The sequence below is a fragment of the Pogona vitticeps genome, chromosome 3, assembly GCF_051106095.1.
Source record: "Pogona vitticeps strain Pit_001003342236 chromosome 3, PviZW2.1, whole genome shotgun sequence".
Classification (NCBI taxonomy): Eukaryota; Metazoa; Chordata; class Lepidosauria; order Squamata; family Agamidae; genus Pogona; species Pogona vitticeps.
This window is the reverse complement of record NC_135785.1, coordinates 229,419,487-229,441,084: the sequence shown is the minus strand read 5'-3', so window position 1 is coordinate 229,441,084 and position 21,598 is coordinate 229,419,487. Positions and strand designations below refer to the sequence as shown.

The window sequence follows — 21,598 nt, the reverse complement described above, 5'->3', positions numbered from 1 at the left end:
TGAGCAAGAGAATTAAGTAATTTTAGTCATCACGTGGTGTATATACTTGATGGATTGCTTCCATCATGGATTGCTGCCTTGTTGTGCCAAAGGGGCTTGAGTAATTCAGAGAAGCTATGGACTATGCCGTGCAGGGACACCCAAGACGGACAGGTCATAGTGGAGAGTTCTGACTAAACACAATCCACATGGAGCAGGAACTGGCAAGCCACTCCAGTATCTTTGCCAAGAAAATCCCATGAACAGAAACAAAAGGCTAAAAGATATGACACTGGAAGATGAGCCCCTCAGGTCAGAAGGCGTCCAACATGCTACTGAAGAAGAGCGGAGGACAAATATAAGTAGCTCCAGAGCTAATGAAGTGGTTGGGCCAAAGCCGAAAGGACGCTCAGCTGCAGACGTGCCTGGAAGTGAAAGGAAAGTCCGATGCTGAAAAAAAAAACCTGCATAGGAACCTGGAATGTAAGATCTATGAACCTTGGTAACTTGGATGAGGTCAAACAGGAGATGGCAAGAATAAACATTGACATCTTGGGCGTCAGTGAACTAAAATGGATGGAAATGGGCGAATTCAATTGAGAAAATTATCATATCTTCTACTGTGGACAAGAATCCCGTAGAAGAAATGGAGTAGCCTCATAGATAGGCGGGGTATAAATACAATAAATAAATAAATAAATAAAATATAAATATAAATATAAATAGTCAATAAAAGAGTGGGTAAAGCTATACTGTATTAGGATACAATCTCAAAAATGACAGAATGATTTCAATATGAACCCAAGGCAGACTTTTCACCATCACAGTAATCCAAGTTTATGCAGCAACTACCGATGCTGAAGAGGCTGAAATTGACCAATTCTGTGAAGACTTACAACACCTTCTGGAACTGACACCAAAGAAAGATGTTCTTGTCATTATAGGGGACTGGAATGCGAAAGTACGGAGTCAAGAGATAAAAGGAACAACGGGTTAAGTTTGGCCTTGGAGTTCAAAACGAAGCAGGGCAAAGGCTTATAGAGTTTTGTCAAGAGAACTATGCAACCCGCCCCAAGTAGACGTAGTCTAGAGGGGTGGGGTAAAAATCGAATAAATAAATAAATAAATAGAACAAGCTGGTCATCACAAACACTCTTTTCCAACAACACAAGAGGTGACTCTGCACATGGACATCACCAGATGGGCAATACTGAAATTAGATTGATTATATTCTCTGCAGCCAAAGATGGAGAATGCTCCTACTACTGTACAATTGCACTCATTTCACACACTAGCAAGGTTATGCTCAAAATCCTCCAAGGTAGACTTCAGCAGTATGTGGACGGAGAACTCTCAGAAGTACATACTGGATATCGAAGGGGCAGAGAAACTAGGGACCAAATTGCTAACATGTACTGGATTATGGAGAAAGCCAGAGAATTCCAGAAAAAAATCTACAGTACTTCTGCTTCATTGACTATGCAAAAGCCTTTGACTGTGTGGACCACAGCAAACTATGGCAAGTTCTTAAAGAAATGGGAGTGCCTGACCACCTTATCTATCTCCTGAGAAACCTATATGTGGGACAGGAATCAATAGTTAAAAATGGATATGGTTTTTATGGATATTTTTAATGAATATTTTGAACTGATTTGTCAAAATTGGGAAAGGAATACGACAAGGCTGTATATTGTTCACCTGCCTATTTAACTTATATGTAGAATATATCATGCGAAAGGCAGGAATGAATTAATCCCTCGGCAGAATTAAGATTGCCAGAAGAAATATCAATAACCTCAGATATGCAGATGATACCACTCTGATGGCAGAAAATGAGGAGGAATTAAAGAACCTCTTAATGCACGTGAAAGAAGAGAGCGCCAAAAATGGTCTGAAGCTCAACATCAAAAAAACTAAGATCATGGCCACTGACCCCATCACCTCCTGGCAAATAGAAGGGGAAGATATGGAGGCAGTGACAGATTTTACTTTCTTGGGCTCCATGATCACTGCAGATGGTGAAAGCAGCCATGAAATTAAAAGACTCCTACTTCTTGGGTGGAAAGAGATGACAAACCGAGACAGCATCTTAAAAAGCAGAGACATCACCTTGCCGACGAAGGTCCGCATAGTCAAAGCTATGGTTTTTCCAGTAGCGATGTATGGAAGTGAGAGCTGGACCATAAAGAAGGCTAACTGCCTAAGAATTGATGCTTTTGAATTGTGGTGCTGGAGGAGACTCTTGAGAGTCCCCTGGACTGTTAAGGAGATCAACCCTATCCGTTCTAAAGGAAATCAACCCTGAGTGCTCACTGGAAGGACAGATCCTGAAGCTGAGGCTCCAATACTTTGGGCATCTCATGAGAAGAGAAGACTCCCTGGAAAAGACCCTGATGTTTGGAAAATGTGAAGGTAAGAGGAGAAGGGGACGAAAGAGTACGAGATGGCTGGACAGTGTCATTGAAGTGACCAACTCCAGGAGGCAGTGGAAGACAGGAGGGCCTGGCATGCTGTGGTCCATGGGGTCACGAAGAGTCAGACACGACTTAACGACTAAACAACAACAAGTGTATATAAGGAGGTGAGATTTCTTTAAAAAAGCAAAATAATAAGTTGAAAGATCAATTAGTTTTTTTGCACCTGGAAAAAGGTTTCGACATACTGCAGTAAATACAGTCCACAATCACTGCTGTTATCCTGTTTTGGAACTCTTGGGCAGAAATCTACCATCACTGATTTGCTGAACTCACGAGATGTTTTGCGTTTTGCCTCCCATTCTGCTTCCAGGTATCTGAAATTTTAAAAGGGTGGATTTAGATTTGTTGCACTTATACCACATTAAAATAAGGGGGAGATCCCCGCTTCTGTGGGAAATCGGTCCCAAGATACTGAAAGTCACAGATTGTATCAAATGCTATTATAACAGGAAATGTTATACATAGCATGGTCTCCGTCTCCTTCTAGTGGCCAGTTCTGATAACTTTATTGTTAAAAATAAATATTTTAGGGTTTTTAAAAAATATTTTTAATATTTTCAGACCCTGGATAACTGGATACTGATCCCATGGATATCGTGGGAACTACTACTGTAAATGGGAAAATATAGCTTTCTTAAGTCTCACTGATTTTAAGAGAATGTATACATGACTGAATTAGTCTGAAACCAATCCAGTCTCTATAGACACTTACAAAAATAAGCAGTATGTATACGTAGTAAATGGTATATTTATTTACTTAACACTCTTTTTATTATATACAAAATGATTGTCTTGCTGCTCTTCATTCTATCATTCAAGATAGCATATAGACAATTACATTAAATAACAATAAAACCATGAACAAAATCTTGAACATTTAAAAATTAAAACAAAAATGGCTTCAAAGAAATAAGAATATTTTTATCCATAAAATTACAATGAAAGAAAACAGAAATCAAATTATTATAACAGTTTATTATATGATCAAATTTTCTTTCCCCAGGATGCATGGGGAGGGGTCCAAGGGTCTCCACAGAAATGCACTGGGAACCTAAAGAGGCTGCATATGGGCCACCAGCTGCACTCTGCCCCTCCTGGCTTACATGTTAAAAAACTGAACTAACCATAATTTAATATGTAATTTTGCTTTGTAAATCTGGATTGCTATTTTGAATTTTTAAATTCTGTATAAGGGATGAGCAACTGTGGCCGTTCATATTTTGCTGGAGCACACGTCCCAGTCTTTCTTCATTATTTTTTATTTCCCAAGTCTGATGGGAGTTTTAGTCATACCATATCTGGAGGACCACGGGACTTACCTCTTGATCCATGCAGCATCATTTGGCCTAAAAATTAAGTTGACATTGTACATTTACACGAAAAACCAAGTGAAAGACAGTGTTACTCACTCTCTCAAAAGCTGAATGGTATTCTGCACGGAGCTTGCCTTCAGGGAATCTAAGATGAGAATACATGGCCTATAAAAAAGAGAGGGGGGAAAAAGGACTTTCATTTTCCATTGTTCAATAGGCCTATTTTTGTACCTCAGGGGAGGTTTTATTAGACTAGCCGATGAGTCAAATAAACTAATTGTAGTATTGTATATAGAATTATAGCATATGGTAAGAAATAAATACAACCAAATGGTATACTTTTATTTATTTATTTATTTATTTGTTTGTTTGTTTGTTTGTTTGTTTGATTTATATCCCACCCTTCTAGACAATGTCTACTCAGGGTGGCTTACAATAAAACATATAAAACAATTTAAGTCAATAGTATTAGTATTGCTCAAGATGGGCAGTGTGAGGAAAAGCTAAAGTAAGAAGTAAAAGTTAAATATTGACAGGAGGGAAGGCCTGCCTAAAGAGCCAAGTCTTTAATTGACTCTTAAAAACACCCAGTGAGGGTGCCAGGCAAATCTCTGATGGCAAGCTGTTCCAAAGTCGAGGAGCCACTGCCGAGAAGGCTCAATTTCTTGTACTTTCTTTCTGGCCCTCCCTCGGCGTTAGGACCCTTTGCCGTCTTTCCTGGCTGTATTGAGTGACTCGAGTAGATCTAGGTGGGAGAAGGCGTTCCGCTAGGTATTGAGGTCCTAAACCGTTTAAGGCTTTATATGTCATCATTAACACTTGGAAATCAATGCAGAAATGAATGGGCAACCAATGCAAGGCAGCCAGAGTGGGAAAGATATGTTGGTGTTTTCTTGTCCCACTAAGAAGTCTGGCCGCGGCATTTTACACCATTTGAAGCTTCCGCGTCAATCTCAAAGGTAGCCCCACACAGAACGAATTACAGTAGTCTAATCATGAGATTACAAGCACATGGACCAGAGTGGTGAGGGCCCCACCATCAAGATAGGGATGCAGCTGGGCAATCCACCACAGATGGAAATAGGTGGAGCGAACCACTGATGCCACCTGGGTTTCCATGGTGAGCTCCGGATCCAAATGGACCCCGAAGCTGCGAACCTCACTCTTCGCGATGAGAGTCGCTCCCCAAGAGAGGGAGTTTCCCAAACCGCCAGTGGAGGGGCCACCCATCTCAGGACCTCCATCTTGTCTGGGTTCAGCCTCAGCCCATTCTCCTGTATTCACCGCAGTACAGCCTCCAGACAGTGTTGAAGGGACAGAACGGCATGCATTGAGGTAGGTAAAAAGGAGATGTAGAGCTGAGTGTCATCAGCGTACTGATGACACGAAGCCCCACACCCCCTGATGACCCCACCCAGTGGTCTCATATCGATATTAAACAGCTTTGGGGAGATAATTGAGCCCTGTGGAACCCCACAATTGAGACTCCACGGGGCCGAAACACTCTTCCCAAGCTGTAATCTGAGGACAGTCCTCCAAGAAGGATCGGAGCCAGGCAAGCGCCAGGCCACCGATTCCCAACTCAGAGAGCCTCCCCAGGAGGATACCATGGTCGACAGTATCAAAGGTAGCTGAGATATCGAGGAGGACCAGCAAAGACGTTTTGCCCCTGTCAGCCTCCCTCAACAGTTCATCCAACAGTGCGACCAGTGCTGTTTCTGTTCCATGGCACGGCCTGAAGCCCAACTGGAACAGATCCAGGGCATTGGTTTCATCCAAAAGAGACTGAAGGTGATCAGCCACCACCGTCTCCACCACTTTACTGAGGAAGGAAACATTGGTGACGGGCCTATAGTTCCCAATATCGTCCCAAATTTAGTTTCTTCCTAATGGGCTTAATGAGTGTCTCCTTGAGGGCAAGAGGAACCTTGCCCTCCTGGAAAGACCCATTAATCATTACTGTGGCCCATTCAGTTGTTATAAGCCTGACTGTTTTGATTAGCCAGACCAGACAAGGGTTAAGGTAGTAGTAGTAGGCCCAACAGCCAACAAGCGCTTTGTCCACCATATCTGTTGTCACAGGCTGAAAGGTTTCAAGCCTCACCGGGCAAGGCAGAGCGCTGGACATCTCTGCTCGATCCACTGTATTTAAAAAAGGAGAGAGGTCCCAGCGGATGGCCTCCACTTTAGATTTTAAAAATGCTTCAAACTGGTCAGGTGAGATATTAGTAGGAGGTCCATCACCTGTCCTAGACCAATTCCAGATAGATCGCGAACTATACGGAAGAGTTCCGCCGGCTGATCTGAAGCTTCGCTTATTTGGTTAGCGAAGTGTGATTGTCTAGCAGCCCTGACCTTAGCAAGGTAGTGGTTAGTCGCGATCCTGACAGCTTTCTTATTATAATCTGTCAGTTCATCTCTCCAATTGCACTCTAGCCGTCTTCTATTTCGATTCATAGCTCGCAGCTCCTGGTTAAACCAGGACCCTGGCCAAGCTCTGCACCAGAGAGGGCGTTTAGGAGCGATCGTGTCTACAACCCTAGTGGCGGCAGCAAGCCAGCCATCAACCAGAGCCTCGACAGGAGCGCCAGACAGATCAGCAGGAATCCCTCTCATGGTATCCTGGAAGCGTAAAGGATCCAGTAACCTTCGAGGGTGGACCATTATAATAGGTCCATGGTCCCTGCGGGGAGGGAGAGCCACTGAGAGGTTACATTTTATTAGGTGGTGATCTGACCATGACAAGGAAACTGAAACAAGGTCAATAGCCATCAGACCACACTTGCTCCGCTCAGTGGGGAACACCAGGTCTAGCATATGACCGCCCATGTGTGTGGGGCCGTTAACATGTTACGACATGTCCAAGAAAGCCATGGTTTCCAAGAACTCAAGAGCTGGACCGGAAATCTCCGCCTCCACATGGATGTTGAAGTCACCCAGGAGCAGAAGTCTCCAACTGTGCCATAGAGACAAAGTCTGCCAGCTCTGGTAAGGAAATTGTTGGGTCGCGGGGAGCACGATAACCCAGCAAAATCCCAATACCATCCCTGGCCCCAATCAACACGTGGAGGGCCTCCAGACCCAGCTTCACTACTGCTGGTGGTGAATTATTACAAATGCTAGTGCCTACCTTTTAGAAATTTTCTTGTGTGTAGACATACTTGATGTACTCTGAAAAACATTCAAAACTATAATCAGAAAAAGCAAACTTCAATATTAAGCAAACTATGCTATAATCTGATACTTGTATGTTGCTGTCATTTAGTCGTGTCCGACTCTTCGTGACCCCATGAACTAGAGCAAACCAGGCCCTCCTGTCTTCCACTGCCCCCTTCATGGATTGCTGCCTTGTTGTGGCGAAGGGGCTTCAGTAATTCAGAGAAGCTATGGGCTCAGCCATGCAGGGCCACCCAAGATGGACAGGTCATAGTGGAGAGTTCTGATTAAACACAATCCACCTGGAGCAGGAACTGGCAAGCCACTCCAGTATCTTTGCCAAGAAAACCCCAAGAACAGAAACAAAAGGCTAAAAGATACTTGTATAGTAAGTTTTATTATGCAATTGTAGACCTGATTATACAAAAATAAGTACAGAGAATAAATATACAGTATAGTATAAAATCTTGCTATAGCGTTTTGCGAATTCTCATAGCTGAAAATAAAAACTTGTATAGAATATTAGCTATTAATTAACTAATTTGGGACTTGCTAAATACTTATTACATGTGTTTTGTTGTATTACCTTCATACAAGGCGCATTACATGTAAATATTCAGATTAGCTGTAATATAGAAAGGACTACAGAAATTAACCAATAAATGCTGAATTTCTGTCAGCCGGCTGGTGTAATAAACATAGATGAAGAGCTTGCCTTTTTTTCTTTCATAGATCTGCATCTTAATATCTTTATAATAACCTGTTATTATTGCAAGCAATTCATTTCTGTCTTCAATTTGTTACTATAATTTTATGGGTTTTTTCTTAATAAGCCATAGCCTGAAAAAACAAAAACTACAAATGCTACGGCAGCTGCTACTGCCACCACCACTACTACCACTAATAAAAATGCTAAATGATTCCAACTTATGGTGACCATTTCCAGAGCTTTCTAGGTACAGAGTACTCGGACATTTTACCATTTCCTTCTTCTGGGGATGCCCCGGGGTCATATAGTTTGTCCAAAACTATTACAATAACTGAACATATTTAGAAACCCCTATTCTACAAGATTAATAATTGTAAAATATTGTGGGCTTTTTGTTAGCAATCTGACTGTGTGTGAATTCCATATGGAAAAAACCTTAAGCCATCCTCTTAAGTATCTTAAACCATATCAGGCCTTCCCATTAGTCCACCACTATACAGTGGGGTCTCTACTTAAGAACTTAATCCGTATTGGAAGGTGGTTCTCAAGTTGAAAAGTTCTTATGTTGAATCTGCATTTCCCATAGGAATGCATTGAAAACCATTTAATCCGTATCTGCTCTTTTCCGTCCATAGAAACTACAGTGGAACCTCTACTTAAGAACTTAATCCGTTTTGGAATGGTGTTCTTAAGTTGAAACGTTCTTAAGTTGAAGCAAAATTTCCCATAGGAATGGACTGAAAACCAATTAATCCGTTCTGGCTGTTTTTTTGTTATGTAGAGGTGCGTTCGTACATTGAAGCATTAGTTCCCATAGGAACTAATGCAAAGCTGGTTAATAGTACTCTAGCACTAGGGGGAAAATTTTTTTTAACCTAAGTTGACCTAAGGTTAAAAAAAGAGCAGGAAAGTTTTTTTTTCCTGTTCTTATCTTGGATTTCTGTTCTGAAGTAGAAGCAAAATTTAGCAAATGGAGCTGTTCTTAAGTTGGATTGTTCTTAAGTAGGGACGTTCTTAAGTAGAGACCCCACTGTACTTGTCTAGGACCCAAGAGCCAGTGAGTATAACAGATGGAGGCTTGGGTTCAAATCCCCATGCAGCAATGGAAACTCACAGGGGTGGGCTCTGTACTGGTAAACCCACTCCTTAAATACCTCACATACCTTCCAAACCCTATTGGGGTCACTATAAGTCAAATATGACTTGACAGCACATGACGAACAAGGACACAAAGGCCCAGTTTGTATATCCTGTTTCAAAAGCTGAGATATTTTGCAGTTTCCCAATTCCCACCCTTTGTGGTGGCCCTGAAAAGAACAGGACTGCTAAAACCAATTTGAAGTTGATTCAGTATTATGGCTTCTTCCAAAGTTCTAACCATATATTTTTGGTTTGAACAAAATTAGGAAATATAGTTAATTACAGCCTTCCTGGCTTAAATATTGATACCAAGAAGGGGAGAGTGAGAAGATTCTTACACAGGAAGAAGGTTCATTCATACTTGGTTTTATTGAGACAAAACGGAATGCAGTCACAGGCACTTACTTTTGAGCTACAGGAATCCAATTCCGGAGAGATAACCGATGCTTGAATATTACCTATGAGAAAGAAAGCCACATGTGATAGATTTTTAAGTGATACACTAATACTGTATGGCATGACTAAAAGTGTATCTGTCTATCAATAGGTCAAAATCCTGTCATAATCGGTGGCAAAAAGCCACTGACTGAAGACTTTCTTTGCTGATTTTTGGTATGCAAGCAATTTTCACTGAAAGCAACAAAACAATGAAGTTGATTGATTACAATGCTTTATGATAGTATAGTTTTGAACACTTGTCTCCCTCTTCTTCTCTTCATTCCCTTCACAATTCCTCTCCTTCCTTTTTCCTTGTGTTATAGCAAAATGGACTTGTGGAGTCAGATCTAAGTTTCTGAGGAGGTGGAACCAGGCATAGTATGGATCACACAGAATAATGCTGTTCAGAGGCTTCAAAGCCTTCCACCTATATAATATTACTTAATCCTTATAGAATCCCTGCAAGATGGAGTAGTTTTATTGTCACCATCTTACAGAACGGGGACTGAGGCTAGGAGAGAGTGGCTGCTAGTCTAATGTCCTTTAAAGCAGAGGGGTGTCTCGCCTTCCCCAACTAGTGTGCGGGGTTAAAAAGGTTGGGGACCAACGCTTTGAAGAGATTCATGGCAGTGGTAAGAGATGAATTGGGGGCTTTATGAATCATAGGTCAACTCCTTAGCCACTATGAACATCAGCTCTAAAAAGTATGATAAAGATTCCAGATTTGAGATTTCTGACAATACTATAAACTTGTGGACCTACGTTTAAATATGGCTAACCCCTGATTTGGTCCATTATTCCCCAAAATGTGTCATAGGAGAGCAATTTACGCAATCCTGGTGTACATTAGTAAATTTCATCTGTAGTTTGCTCTCTAAATAGGTTATCTAAAAATGCATTCACTGGTTACTAAGATCTGTGTATGTAGTTCCCTTCAAAGAAACCTTTGGGCAGTGTGGGTGGCATATTAAATAAATAAATAAATAAATAAATAAATAAATAAATAAATAAATAAATAAATAAATAAATAAATAAATAAATAAATAAATAAATAAATAAATTTACAGAATTATCAAGCACATGCTCTTAAATTGTTACCATTGGGCTGCACGTTGCTATTTACTGCTGATTTTTCTTTATCATTCTTGATATCCTTAAAGACCAAAACACTTTCTGTCTTAACAGTTTCATTTCTTATTTCTAGCTGAGGTGGAAATTGCTGCAAGCTTGACTGCTGTGAACACTGGCCTGGAGAATCTTCATACACAACCTCTTCTAGCCAAGGGAAGCATATGACTGCGATGTACCAATGAGACCTGGTGAAGCAAAGAAGAGAAGCTCAGAGCATAGTAATGTAAAAGACAAGTCTATACGAAGAAAGAACGGGAGGGAGAGAGGGAGAGGGGAGCTTTGGGTTGCGCCAGTGTTTCTCTGTTGATTGCCATTAAAATATCAGAGTTCATTTAGCAGAAATCAATCATGTGGCCATTTCATTTTTCAGCACACCACCTGAACCACATATTATACATAAAAGAAAAATACCTTAGTTTACTCCCCTGTATTTAGTAAAGAAATCCCAGTCTGTATGCCCATTTTCCAAAACATCCGAGCTCTAAACATCAAGAGCAAATTTACAGAATACAGGTTAAAATTTCTGGAATGACAGGGCAAGAAAAGGCAGAAGTCTCAATTAGTAATGCAAACTTACTCTTCATTCACAGGCACAAAAATGTAGTCTTTATTGAAAATGTTAATGTATCGAGTCCACCTTTTGACTCTTCTGTGCCTTCTCTGTGCTAATCTGTGTAGACACAAAAGAAATGGTTAGATACCCTTTGTGAGGAAGAGACGGAAACATACTCATTGTTCTCCCCAAACCTAGCAAAAGGAGAATACACTGTTCCTTATTGAACAAAGCGGGCAAATCCACCTTTTTGGATGAGCTGACCACCTGCAAATAGCCATTGACTTAGGTCAGCATAACTGAGCATTCAAAGTTCTCCAAGCTTCTGTCTCCAGAACAGTGTAATCGCAAAGAGGATCAGAAAAGGAGCTGGCACAGTTCTCTTTACCATTCTGTTGCCATTCTTCAGAAAATCGTGGTATGAGATGGCAACAGGAGAGGCTGTACTTTGTTGTCTTCCGGCTGTAATCTTGCAGTAAGCAGGGTATCTGAAGCTCAATGGTGCTACTCAATGGACCTGGAAAGCCCTGTAGTATAACCTGGAAAGCCATATAATATAACCTGGCAACTTCTAAGAAGCTCTCCATGCCTCAACTTGGTGCATTATAGATGTCTGATGCAGAGCTCCTAATCTTCCTGACCAGTGGCCGTACTGGCTGGGGCTGAGGAGATTTGCTGTCCAAAACATTAAGAAGCTACTAGTCCTAGGGGAGGAAAACTCCTTGGCACAGGATGTAACAATCAAAACCCACCCAGTGTCAACATGGCGTAGCTACCTTGTATTGTTCTTGTGAAAATAAGACATGGAAGAGAGGAGAGGTGCATATACTGCCTTGAACTCAGTGGTGGGAAGGCAAGATGCAAAGGTAACAAATAGTTAAATAATGGTGGAGGAAACAAATTAAGGGTCTTCATCATAAATTTGAGTGGTTTTTATGCAGAGATACATAAAACTTCCACAGAAAGTACACGTGGAATCTGTTTAGAGAAACTAGAACTGCAGTTCTATGTAATATAATCCAGTGATACGCCCCAATGAACATTTGGCAAATGACTTCCAAGTAAATTTGCAAGGACTAGAGATGTGCATAGCAAATATTTTCAAATTTCTTTCATGTCAGGTCCTTTGGGGGGGGGACTTTTCTATTTTCACATTTTTTTGTGCATTGTTCTTTTGTTTTGCATGAAAGGAAAATCCTCTCCGGGGTCATTTGTTTCATGCTTTCTGGCACTCCAAAAACATCAAAAGATCTTTAAAATGGCCCCCCAAAGTAGAGGCAAAGTAACGGAGAATCAATCTCCTTCAAAAACAGGCAATAGAACATGAGAAAAGAGAAATTATTTATGGAGGCCTTTGGCAATATCCTAGGCCAGCAATGGTGAACCTATGGCACACATGCCACAGCTAGCATGCAAAGCCTTCTCTGTGGGCATGCGAACCATACGTCGCCGGATTGCTCCGCCTGCAGCCAAACCTGAGGAGGCGGCTGCAGCTGTGGTGTTAATGCCCCAACAGGTGGTAGGCCAGGATCCAGTGCAGCTGATGCTGGTGCCTGGAGGTGGATTCGGAGTGGGGTTTTGAGGCTCCTCTGTGCCTGCATTCCCCCTTCCACTGCTCGCTGAGGTTTTTTTTTTTTTTTTTTTTTTCCTTTTCAGTTTGCACACTCAGGGCCAAAAAGGTTCGCCGTCACTGTCCTTGGCTAATTTCTGAGACCCATACTCTACTGTCGTGATTATTTTTATTACACTATTGTATATGTTTCTTATTATATTATGGTTTATGTAACTTGGTTTGATCTGGGTTATTATATGTCCATCGTAGGTTGCCTATTGTTTTACTTTGTGGTGGTATGCATTTTGATTTATTATTATTTTTTGTATGTTTTGCCTAATTACATAAACCACCCGGTGTAGTGTTCTCACTAAGTCACATGGTCTATAAACTCAGTATAAAAATTAACAGTATGCATTCAGTACCACCCACCCTCTGGCCCTGGCAGGGAAACCGACAGGCTGGCAGGCAACGGCTACCTGGCACACAGAGACAGTCATTCGCTAAAGTAAGTACCAACAACACAGCATCAAGAACAGCAAGAGAGAAAGGCCCTAAGCTATGCCCAGTCACCACTAACCATCATCCACAAGCAGCACAGGCATGCTGCCAGAGTCACAAAGTCCAACTCTGTCACCAAATCACAAGTGAGATTTTTCTCCCCCACCACTTGATGAATTTTCTTCTCTGAGTCCAGTGGGCAAGAGAAAGCAGGCCAGGCATCAGCAAAAATAATCCAAGAAAGGAACCCCCCCCAGCCCCCAAAATAAAAAAAACAAAGACTAACCAACCAAGCAACAACAAAAAATAAAACAAAGGGGGAAACAAATGCCCAAAGAAATGGTGTGTGTATGTGTGTGGCAAATACAAGAAATTCCTTAAAAATCAAGGAAAAAAAGGAAAGGATCCAAGATGGAGGCACATACGAAGAGCACTAAATTGTTACACACCATAGGAGACACAAAAGAAAAATGAAATTATTGCCCACCCTTCTGTTGCAAACATGAATCATTTTTAGAAGCTTTCTTTCAGTAATTGGAGAGAGAAACATAAATGAACCAAAAAACAGCCTCTTTTGTATTTTGGGTGTTTCTTTTAAACATGAAAGTGCCCATCCCTAGCAAAAACTACACATTAATGCATAAGTGACTCATAGAACTAGTGATCTTATCTATTCGTGCATAAAACTAGCATCAGAAGAATACCACAGAAGTATTTGCTGAACCGGGAAATTAAATATCATAATTAAATGTCAATTAAATATCATAATTATTCATATTTGCTTCTGAAATCTTTGCCATTGTGTAAAACTACTGCCATTGTTTCCCCCTTACTGCTTTTAACTGTGCCCTACAGCTTAAGAGGAGGAATAATTACCTTGTGATGGCTTCACCTTCCTTCCGTTTAAATAAATTTACATTCATACATTTAGAACTTACGAAAGCTTTGGATTTTCTTCAGAGGTCTTTTCTGTTCTGGTCAGGCACTTATAGAAGAAACTGCTAAAAATGTGTGACCGATCAGCAAGTTCTTTGGGGGCTTTTTCCAGTAGTAGATATCTAACAAGACAAAAGAGGCACAAATGTCGTATGTAGACATGTTTGCTTGTGTTTTTCCCCTCTTCTCTCCACTTCAACTGTACTGATCACAAGTCTTGTCCTTATACTGAACTTCCACATGGGGGGTGGTGGTAGAGACAAAGAATACAATCCCAGAGAGAATACAATCCCAGAATAAAATAAAAAAACCACAGTCCATTGTCCTCTCATTCAGTGGCAAGAGACTGCTTTTCCCTCAAAAGAAGTGGCAGCAAAAAACTCCTTTGATTCTGAATGGTAGTTACCAAAAACATAGACATCCACAGTACAGACCTAATTATGTTTATTAAAACCTATACGCCATCAAGTCATATCTGACTTATGGCGACCCTTCTCAAGGTTTTCTAAATACAGAATACTCTGAAGTGAGGTACCGTTCCCACCTTCTAGTGGCATCCTGAGACTGTGCAGGTTGCCCAAGGCCACACAGGCTGGCTCTACTTGCGGGAGGCACACTCCCAACCTCTGGCTCCACAGCCAGATACCTAACTCACTATAAATAATGTTTATTTGGAACTAAATAGCATTATTGGGATTTGCTCCCAGGTATGTGTCCAGAGTTGCAAACTTGATTCCATGTAGCAAACTCTCTCTACGCATGGGAAAATTTCTGTTGTTTGGCTGAAATTACAAGGGCTCTCTGCCTAGAAAGGTGAAGAAGCATCTACATTGGTCAGCTTATTATGAAGAGAGAACTCTTCCCAAAAGAAAGTAGTTTTACAGAGAAACCAATGTTGCAGTTTTTGTGCCACGTCTAACCCTGGCTTCAAATCCAAACGAACAACAACCTAATTTTGGTGAGCAGAGGTCACTTCCATGGGTGTTTTTAAAAATAATTAGTATCTAAGATGATAAATAATCAACTTTTGCAAACAAGTCTACAAAAGTCAAAATTAAAATAACAGATGAAACTTCAGCAAAGTTTTTCTTTCTAGTTCTAAAAGATTTTTTTTCTGTTGGAGACAATCAAGTTACTGGCTAGTTACAAGCCCATACTTTGATGTCTTTTATAGTACTGGTTATCTGAAAAGCAATGTAAAAAAATACAGTTTTTTGACATTATGAAATAATCAGTAAGTAGGTAATGTTCACATTCTTAACCCGCTGATATTTTACAATTACAAACAAAGGAGCTACACACACACACACACACACACACACACAAACAGAGAGAGAGAGAGAGAGAGAGAGAGAGAGAGAGAGAGAGAGAGTATATCCCTATTAGGGTTGCTGTAACTTGGTTTTGACTTGATGGCACAGAACACACAAACATGTGTATATATATACTTACTTAAGATAAAAGTCAATGATCACATCATTGAGAAATTCTCCATGTTCTAAACATTCCAAATCTTCCCTTGTGACACCTAATCCCCCTTTGGCTGGTGGAGGAGGGTAAATGATCAAACTGGAAAACACAAGTGACATTAAACACCTTTATACAATTCTATAATAAATAAATCAACTCTGACAAAAGTACACTGTTTTCATTTATCTACAACGATAGGCAGTAAATATCCAATTACAGCTCCACAGATAGTCCTATACTACCAATGGAGTCTAGCTCACTAAAATTATGAAAAATCTCAGTTTTCCTTCCCGGGGAAAAAGAGCAAACCACCACCACCACCATCCTGACTGCATATATTCACAAAAAACAAGCACAGAATTGCTAAACAGGTAAAAAAATGGAACAAAATAAAATAAAAAAGCAATGCATCATTTTCTATTTAAAATTTTCATCCACATTAAGATTTTTCACAGGCTAAATGCAACATATTATAAAACCGAAGATTAACACCTTGCCACATTTCAAGAGGAGGATGTTATTCAATTCAATTAAATATCATAATTATTCATATTTGCTTCCGACATCTTTGTCACTGTGTATTTTTAGAAATGCCCCCAGCCCTCTTGGTGTTGTTGGACTGCAACTCCCAGCATTCCTTACCACTCGGTACAGTGGCTAGAGCTGATTGATGGGAGCTGCAGTCAAACTACATCTGGAGGCCCACACTCTGCCTCATTCTGGATTAATCAGCTGTATCTAATGTGAGAAGGAAATGTGGTAGGAAGAAAAATCAAGGTCATTTGTTGTCTCTTTTGGTATTTTTCTACTTCTATTTTATCCAAAAATAAACACAATGAGAGAAAATGGATAGTAATTCTACAGCATGTGGCAAAACTCCATTGCATGGTCTCAGATCAATGGCTAAACATTAAGGGAGCACCACTTAAGTAATGAGGAACGTGGATATACTCCTTTGCAGAGGACCATGCAAACAGGTGGACGTCTAGAGGCAAGCTAGGCAGCGCACTCCATGACAAGAGGAGTGTGAAGGCATATATAATTTACTTTTGCATAATTCAAGATTACACAATCAGTCTACATACTTCTGAACAGGTCCAGCCTCTCGCAACTCTTTCCATTCACTGCGTTTTGTAGAGGAGATAGAAAATGAATATTGGCCATTACTTTGCTTCTGTAGTACAGTGTAATTGGGTTTGGGAATGCTTGCCTTTGATACCTGCTTTAAAAAAAAGGTTCTTTTCAGCTCTCCAATCAAAACACTATTAAGCTTTTGGAGTGCACAAACAGGTGAAAACTGATTACAAGGAATAAACATCATCTAAGTCCCAAAGGTATTTTTCTTGCTAAATATATTAGCTGGATTGCAACAAATATCACACATCCATGTTGAACATTGTTATAATAACTGAATTCCCATCATCTCATGTCTGCCAACTTTCGCTGAATCAAGTAAGCAAATTGCGACTAGTGAAAACCTTTTCCTCATCCTTTCCCTAGACTTTTGGACTGGACAGATTTGTCATGCATGCTGTTACCAGCCTGATTTAATAGCCCTCAGAAGATTAAAAACCTGAGAAACAATGTGGACACATCATGCTAACTTATCATGCTCCCTTGTTCATATACTCAGAAATATTCATTTGTTGCTACAGAGAATATGATGAACAAACAATACGTGTCTCCTACCACTCCTTTCCTGAATGGGTATTCAACAGACAGAAGTCAGTTTACAACAGATAGGTACAACATACCCAGGATGGAGCTGGTGGATAGAGCAATGGACTATGAATGTAGTCAAACAGGGGTGTGTGTGGAACTGGTAAAACCGCTCCTGAAATGTCTCACATACTTTGAAAGCCTTATTAGGGCTGCCATAAGTTGGTTCCAACTTGACGGCATGTAACAGCAGGTACAACGTAAGAATGTAAGAAGGACCTTGATGGATCAGAACAAAGACCTACAGTCAACCCTTGACTTACAAACTTAATCTGGAAGGACGTTCGTACGTCGTAAAGTTCGTTAAGTCGAATTACCATTTCCCACTGAAATGCATGGGAACGGAATTAATCCATTCCAGTATTTTAAAAAATACCAAAATAAAAATAAACGAAGCAAGTCCCATGCTGGGACTTCAAAAAAAAAAAAAAAAAAAAAAAAAAAAAAAAAAAAAAAAAACACCATAATCCCCCAGTCCTAATCCACCCTCCAAAACCCACCAGTTTTTTAAAAAAGTTTTTTAAAAAGGACTTAACAGTTTTTTAAAAAGGACTTACCAGTCCGAAGCCTGCCGGTGCTCCGCTGCCTCCGCCGCAGCCAGGCTCTAGCCTCCCGGCGCTGGGTGACCATTGCCTCCAATCATGGCGGCTGGGGACCCCTGGGAGGTCTCCGATGGTGGTAGGAAAGCTCCCAGGGGTTCTCCGCCACCATCGGAGACCTCCTGGTGGTCTGCCAGCACCGCGATCGGCGCCCTTAGGCTTTCCCAGGGAGTCCCCTGGTAGGCCCAGTCTACCAGGCTTTTCCAGGGAGTAGACCGGACCTACCGGGGGAAGCCCTGGTCTACTCCCCGGGAAAGCCTGAAGGCATCGATCACGGTGGGGGGGACCTGCCAAGAGGCGTCCGATGGCAGCAGAGAAGCCCTGGGAGCTTTCTCGACGGCAAAAAGGCAGGGGGAGAAGGGCAGGGAATTCGAATTTCCAGCCCTTTCGTTCTGCCTTTTTGGCTTCGGAGGTCTCAAACTGCTTCCTCCAATGTCGAGGGGAAAGCCCTTTGGGACCTCCAAAGGCACCAATTGCAGTGGCAGGGACCCCCAGGGAGGTTGAGGGTCCGCAAGTCGATGCCAATTTTTCCCAACGGAGCTGTTTGTAAGTTGAAATGTTTGTAACTAGGGCCGTTTGTAAGTCGAGGATTGACTGTACCAGGTCCAATATTCTGTACATACAGTGCTTAATCAATTGCTGATGGAAAACTCAGAGGAAGACATGAGTATGACACCAGAGAACACCAACTGCCAAGCCAAACACACACACACAAACAACTCTCCCTCTCTTTCTATTTCCAATAGAGCTTGTGACTAATTTCAAGATATTGCTGAGATCACATAACCTCTGATGATCCATTTCTGACCACAACTCAAAATGTTGGTTCTAACTGATAAAGCCTTAAACAACTTGGGCCCAGGCCATCTGCTTCCCCTTTTATGAGCTTGATTGTTAAGATCACCAGGAGAGGCCTTCCTCTCAATTTAGCCACCTTCACAGGTGTGTTTGGTGGCCTTCTCTGTTGCTCCTCCCAGATTTTGGAACTCCTTCCATTTTTACTGTACTTCTGCAAGCAGGGGTAAAAATATTTTTAATAAACTATGCACCATGGCCAGTGAAAACCCCACATTAAGAAAAATGCTATTTTACTTTTTAAATAATAGAAGAAAGTTTATGACATAACAAAGTGTTAGTTTTTTTAAGATACCACAAAATATATATATATATGTATATATTTTGCTGAAGTGGACTAAACATAGCAGCCTCTCTAGAAATATAGGCAATATGAGCACAGGTAGCATTAGAACATTATATCAACTTGAACAAATTGATTGTTCGATTGTGGAAGCTAAGTTGATTTAGACCTAATTAGTTTACTCTGAAAAGTTGCTGTTGCCCTTCCAAATTCAAATAAACCTTCTTATATCGAATTATTTGTTTGGCAATTATTAATTTACCTGAGGTGGTGTCTCTGTCAGAACTGAGACACTGTCCTTTTGCAACTGCTGCTGAAATGACTCGTAGCAATAGTCCATGAAGCAGCTGTCTTCTTCACATGATATTTCTTGAAGAACTTCCTCCCAGGGTATAGAGTTAGTGAGATCTGGAGAGGGATTCTTCTTGCTTATTTCCACTAATATCTTATTCAGCATGACATGCTCCTCCCCTGTAAGTGGCTCAAGCAGCTTTATAAAAACGTGTTCAGTATTTTTCACTGTAAAAGCAAAGCAATGGAAAAAGAGGGGAGGAGGAGCAATGGGTTACTAAAGTTTAGAGGAAGACATACAGTAAGACCCTCTTCCACTTATTCAGTACCCACTGATTTGAAAAACATTAAAACAACAACAAAAAGATGAAGCGAAACCATAAACGGTTTGGAACTCTGCTAACTTTGGAGGTGATCTACACAATGGAAGGAAGAACTCGCATGAGTCCTCCATTATCCTGTTGCAGTACCACTTCAACTGATTTAACCAAGCCAGAAACCAACATCTATACTTCTGCATGCAGCATCTAATAATAAACAGGAAAATATCTAGCAATGACATTTGGCACAGGTCATCCAATCACGGAATCGTATCTTTATAACATTATTATGAAATGTGTGAGCTGAATCTGCTTGTGAAACAATACATTTTGTGAATGTTCCGGCTCTTTCAGAGCCTGGGCCAGGAGGTATCCAGTACTGCCTTGTACAAATGTAACTTCTGCTTGTTTCAATCTGGGTGATCTCTCATTTGCACAATGACAAAGTGAAGATTGCAAGAGATTATGCCCAGCATCTATAGGATACTGGACCTTCTACGCTCTCAAAACAAAAATGAAAACAGCTGAAAATGTCTTACACAATAAATATATTATCATGTAAATATATTACCATGTATATCATGTCATTATCTTTGAGAGCTCAGATTGGTTTAATAAATGGCTTGAAGAAACAAAGAACAGAATAATGTAACCCTGCATTTCTAGATTGCCTTCCTTTGCTTTTTATATTTGAATTGTTGACAAAGCCTTATAATGGCGTAATTAACCCTGATATATACCAAAATTATTGGTCATTGTAATATTTGTTCTTGTTGTTTAGTCATTAAGTTGTGTCCGACTCTTCGTGACCCCATGGACCAGAGCACACCAGGCCCTCCTGTCTTCCACTGCCTCCTGAACTTTGGTCAAATTCATGTTGGTAGCTTCGATGACGCTGTCCAACCATCTCGTCCTCTGTTGTCCCCTTCTCCTCTTGCCCTCACACTTTCCCAACATCAGGGTCTTTTCCTTTGTAATATACCTGGAAGGTATTTATAATTTTCCCTGAAAAGATTTATAAGAATTTTGATATAACTTTGCCATGGGAATGGGAGAGGGTGGGAAGGAAGAAGGGCATAAAATATAAGAATGTATATGTGAATGTACAATGGTGCCTCGCTTAGCGATGTTAATCCGTGCAGCAAAAATCGCTGCTATGCTATGCGATTTCATCGCGTTTAATGCATTCCTATGGGCTTAAAAACTCGCCTTATGCAAAAATCCTCCATAGGAGCGGCCATTTTCGGTGCCTCTAAAGCGAGGCAAAACAGCAGGCGGCCATTATGTTTACCCGCGGCCATTTTGGAACCGCCAATCAGCTGTGTGAAAATGGGGACTTTGGGATGATCGTGGGGAAGCGCTTCCCTGTGATCATCCCAAAACTGGGGGCTTTGCGATGATCGCTTCCCCACGATCATCGCAAAGTGAATTTTCCCCATATTTATTTATTTATTTATTAAATTTATACCCCGTCCCTCTAGACCATGTCTACTCGGGGCGGCTTACAACATAAAATATATCAATATAAAATATACTGTATATAATCATAAAAAATACAATTACTATATTAGTTAAAAACAATTAATTTAAGAAAGGATTACCAAGATGGGGTAGGATAAGGAAATAAGAAATTAAAAAAGACTTAGCTGACTGGAGGGAAGGCCTGCCTAAATAGCCAAGTTTTTAACTGCCTTTTAAAAGCACCCAGCGAGGGTGCCAGCCGAATTTCTGTTGTGAGGGTGTTCCACAGCCGAGGGGCCACCGCCGAGAATGCTCGGTTTCTAGTTTTTTCCTTCCGAGCCTCTCTCAGCGTCAGATTTATAGGGGCCATCGCAAAGTGATTGCTCTTGCGATGGCAAAAAGTCCATCGCAAAGCGATTTTGTCGTAAAACGGAGCGATCACTATGCGAGACACCACGGTATATATTTAATAAAATAAAAAATAAAAAAGATAAATATATATATAATGGAATTCTTTATTTTGCAATTAGACCTGGCTATTCAACCACTGACAAGCTATTCTACATACATTCAGAATTACATAATGCAGTCTTTATTATCTGAAATCTCAAAAAGTACAATTAATAATTTTTATTCCTTCAATGGTTAATTTAATTGTTCCCAAATTAAAATTTAAACTGGTGGATAAATATATGTAGTTAGATGTAGTTATGCA

At 40.7% G+C, this 21,598-nt stretch overlaps 1 protein-coding gene across 6 annotated transcripts in view; it reads right to left on the bottom strand.

The window, feature by feature from the left end:
- The window catches only part of SENP7 (SUMO specific peptidase 7), a 52,526-nt gene that overhangs the window by 2,543 nt on the left and 28,385 nt on the right, over positions 1 to 21,598 (bottom strand). For 4 of the 6 annotated variants that reach the window (XM_020784892.3, XM_020784895.3, XM_020784897.3 and 1 more), the window contains 10 exons: positions 19,074 to 19,330; positions 16,441 to 16,577; positions 15,338 to 15,454; positions 13,888 to 14,007; positions 10,921 to 11,013; positions 10,311 to 10,528; positions 9,180 to 9,232; positions 6,900 to 6,940; positions 3,866 to 3,934; positions 2,620 to 2,770 (listed from right to left, as the gene is read on the bottom strand). In XM_020784892.3, coding sequence (XP_020640551.3) covers positions 2,620 to 2,770; positions 3,866 to 3,934; positions 6,900 to 6,940; positions 9,180 to 9,232; positions 10,311 to 10,528; positions 10,921 to 11,013; positions 13,888 to 14,007; positions 15,338 to 15,454; positions 16,441 to 16,577; positions 19,074 to 19,330 — 1,256 coding nt within the window. The remainder of the gene's footprint in view (positions 1 to 2,619; positions 2,771 to 3,865; positions 3,935 to 6,899; positions 6,941 to 9,179; positions 9,233 to 10,310; positions 10,529 to 10,920; positions 11,014 to 13,887; positions 14,008 to 15,337; positions 15,455 to 16,440; positions 16,578 to 19,073; positions 19,331 to 21,598) is intronic. The other 2 variants (XM_020784894.3, XM_078389923.1) reach the window with 1 other exon arrangement.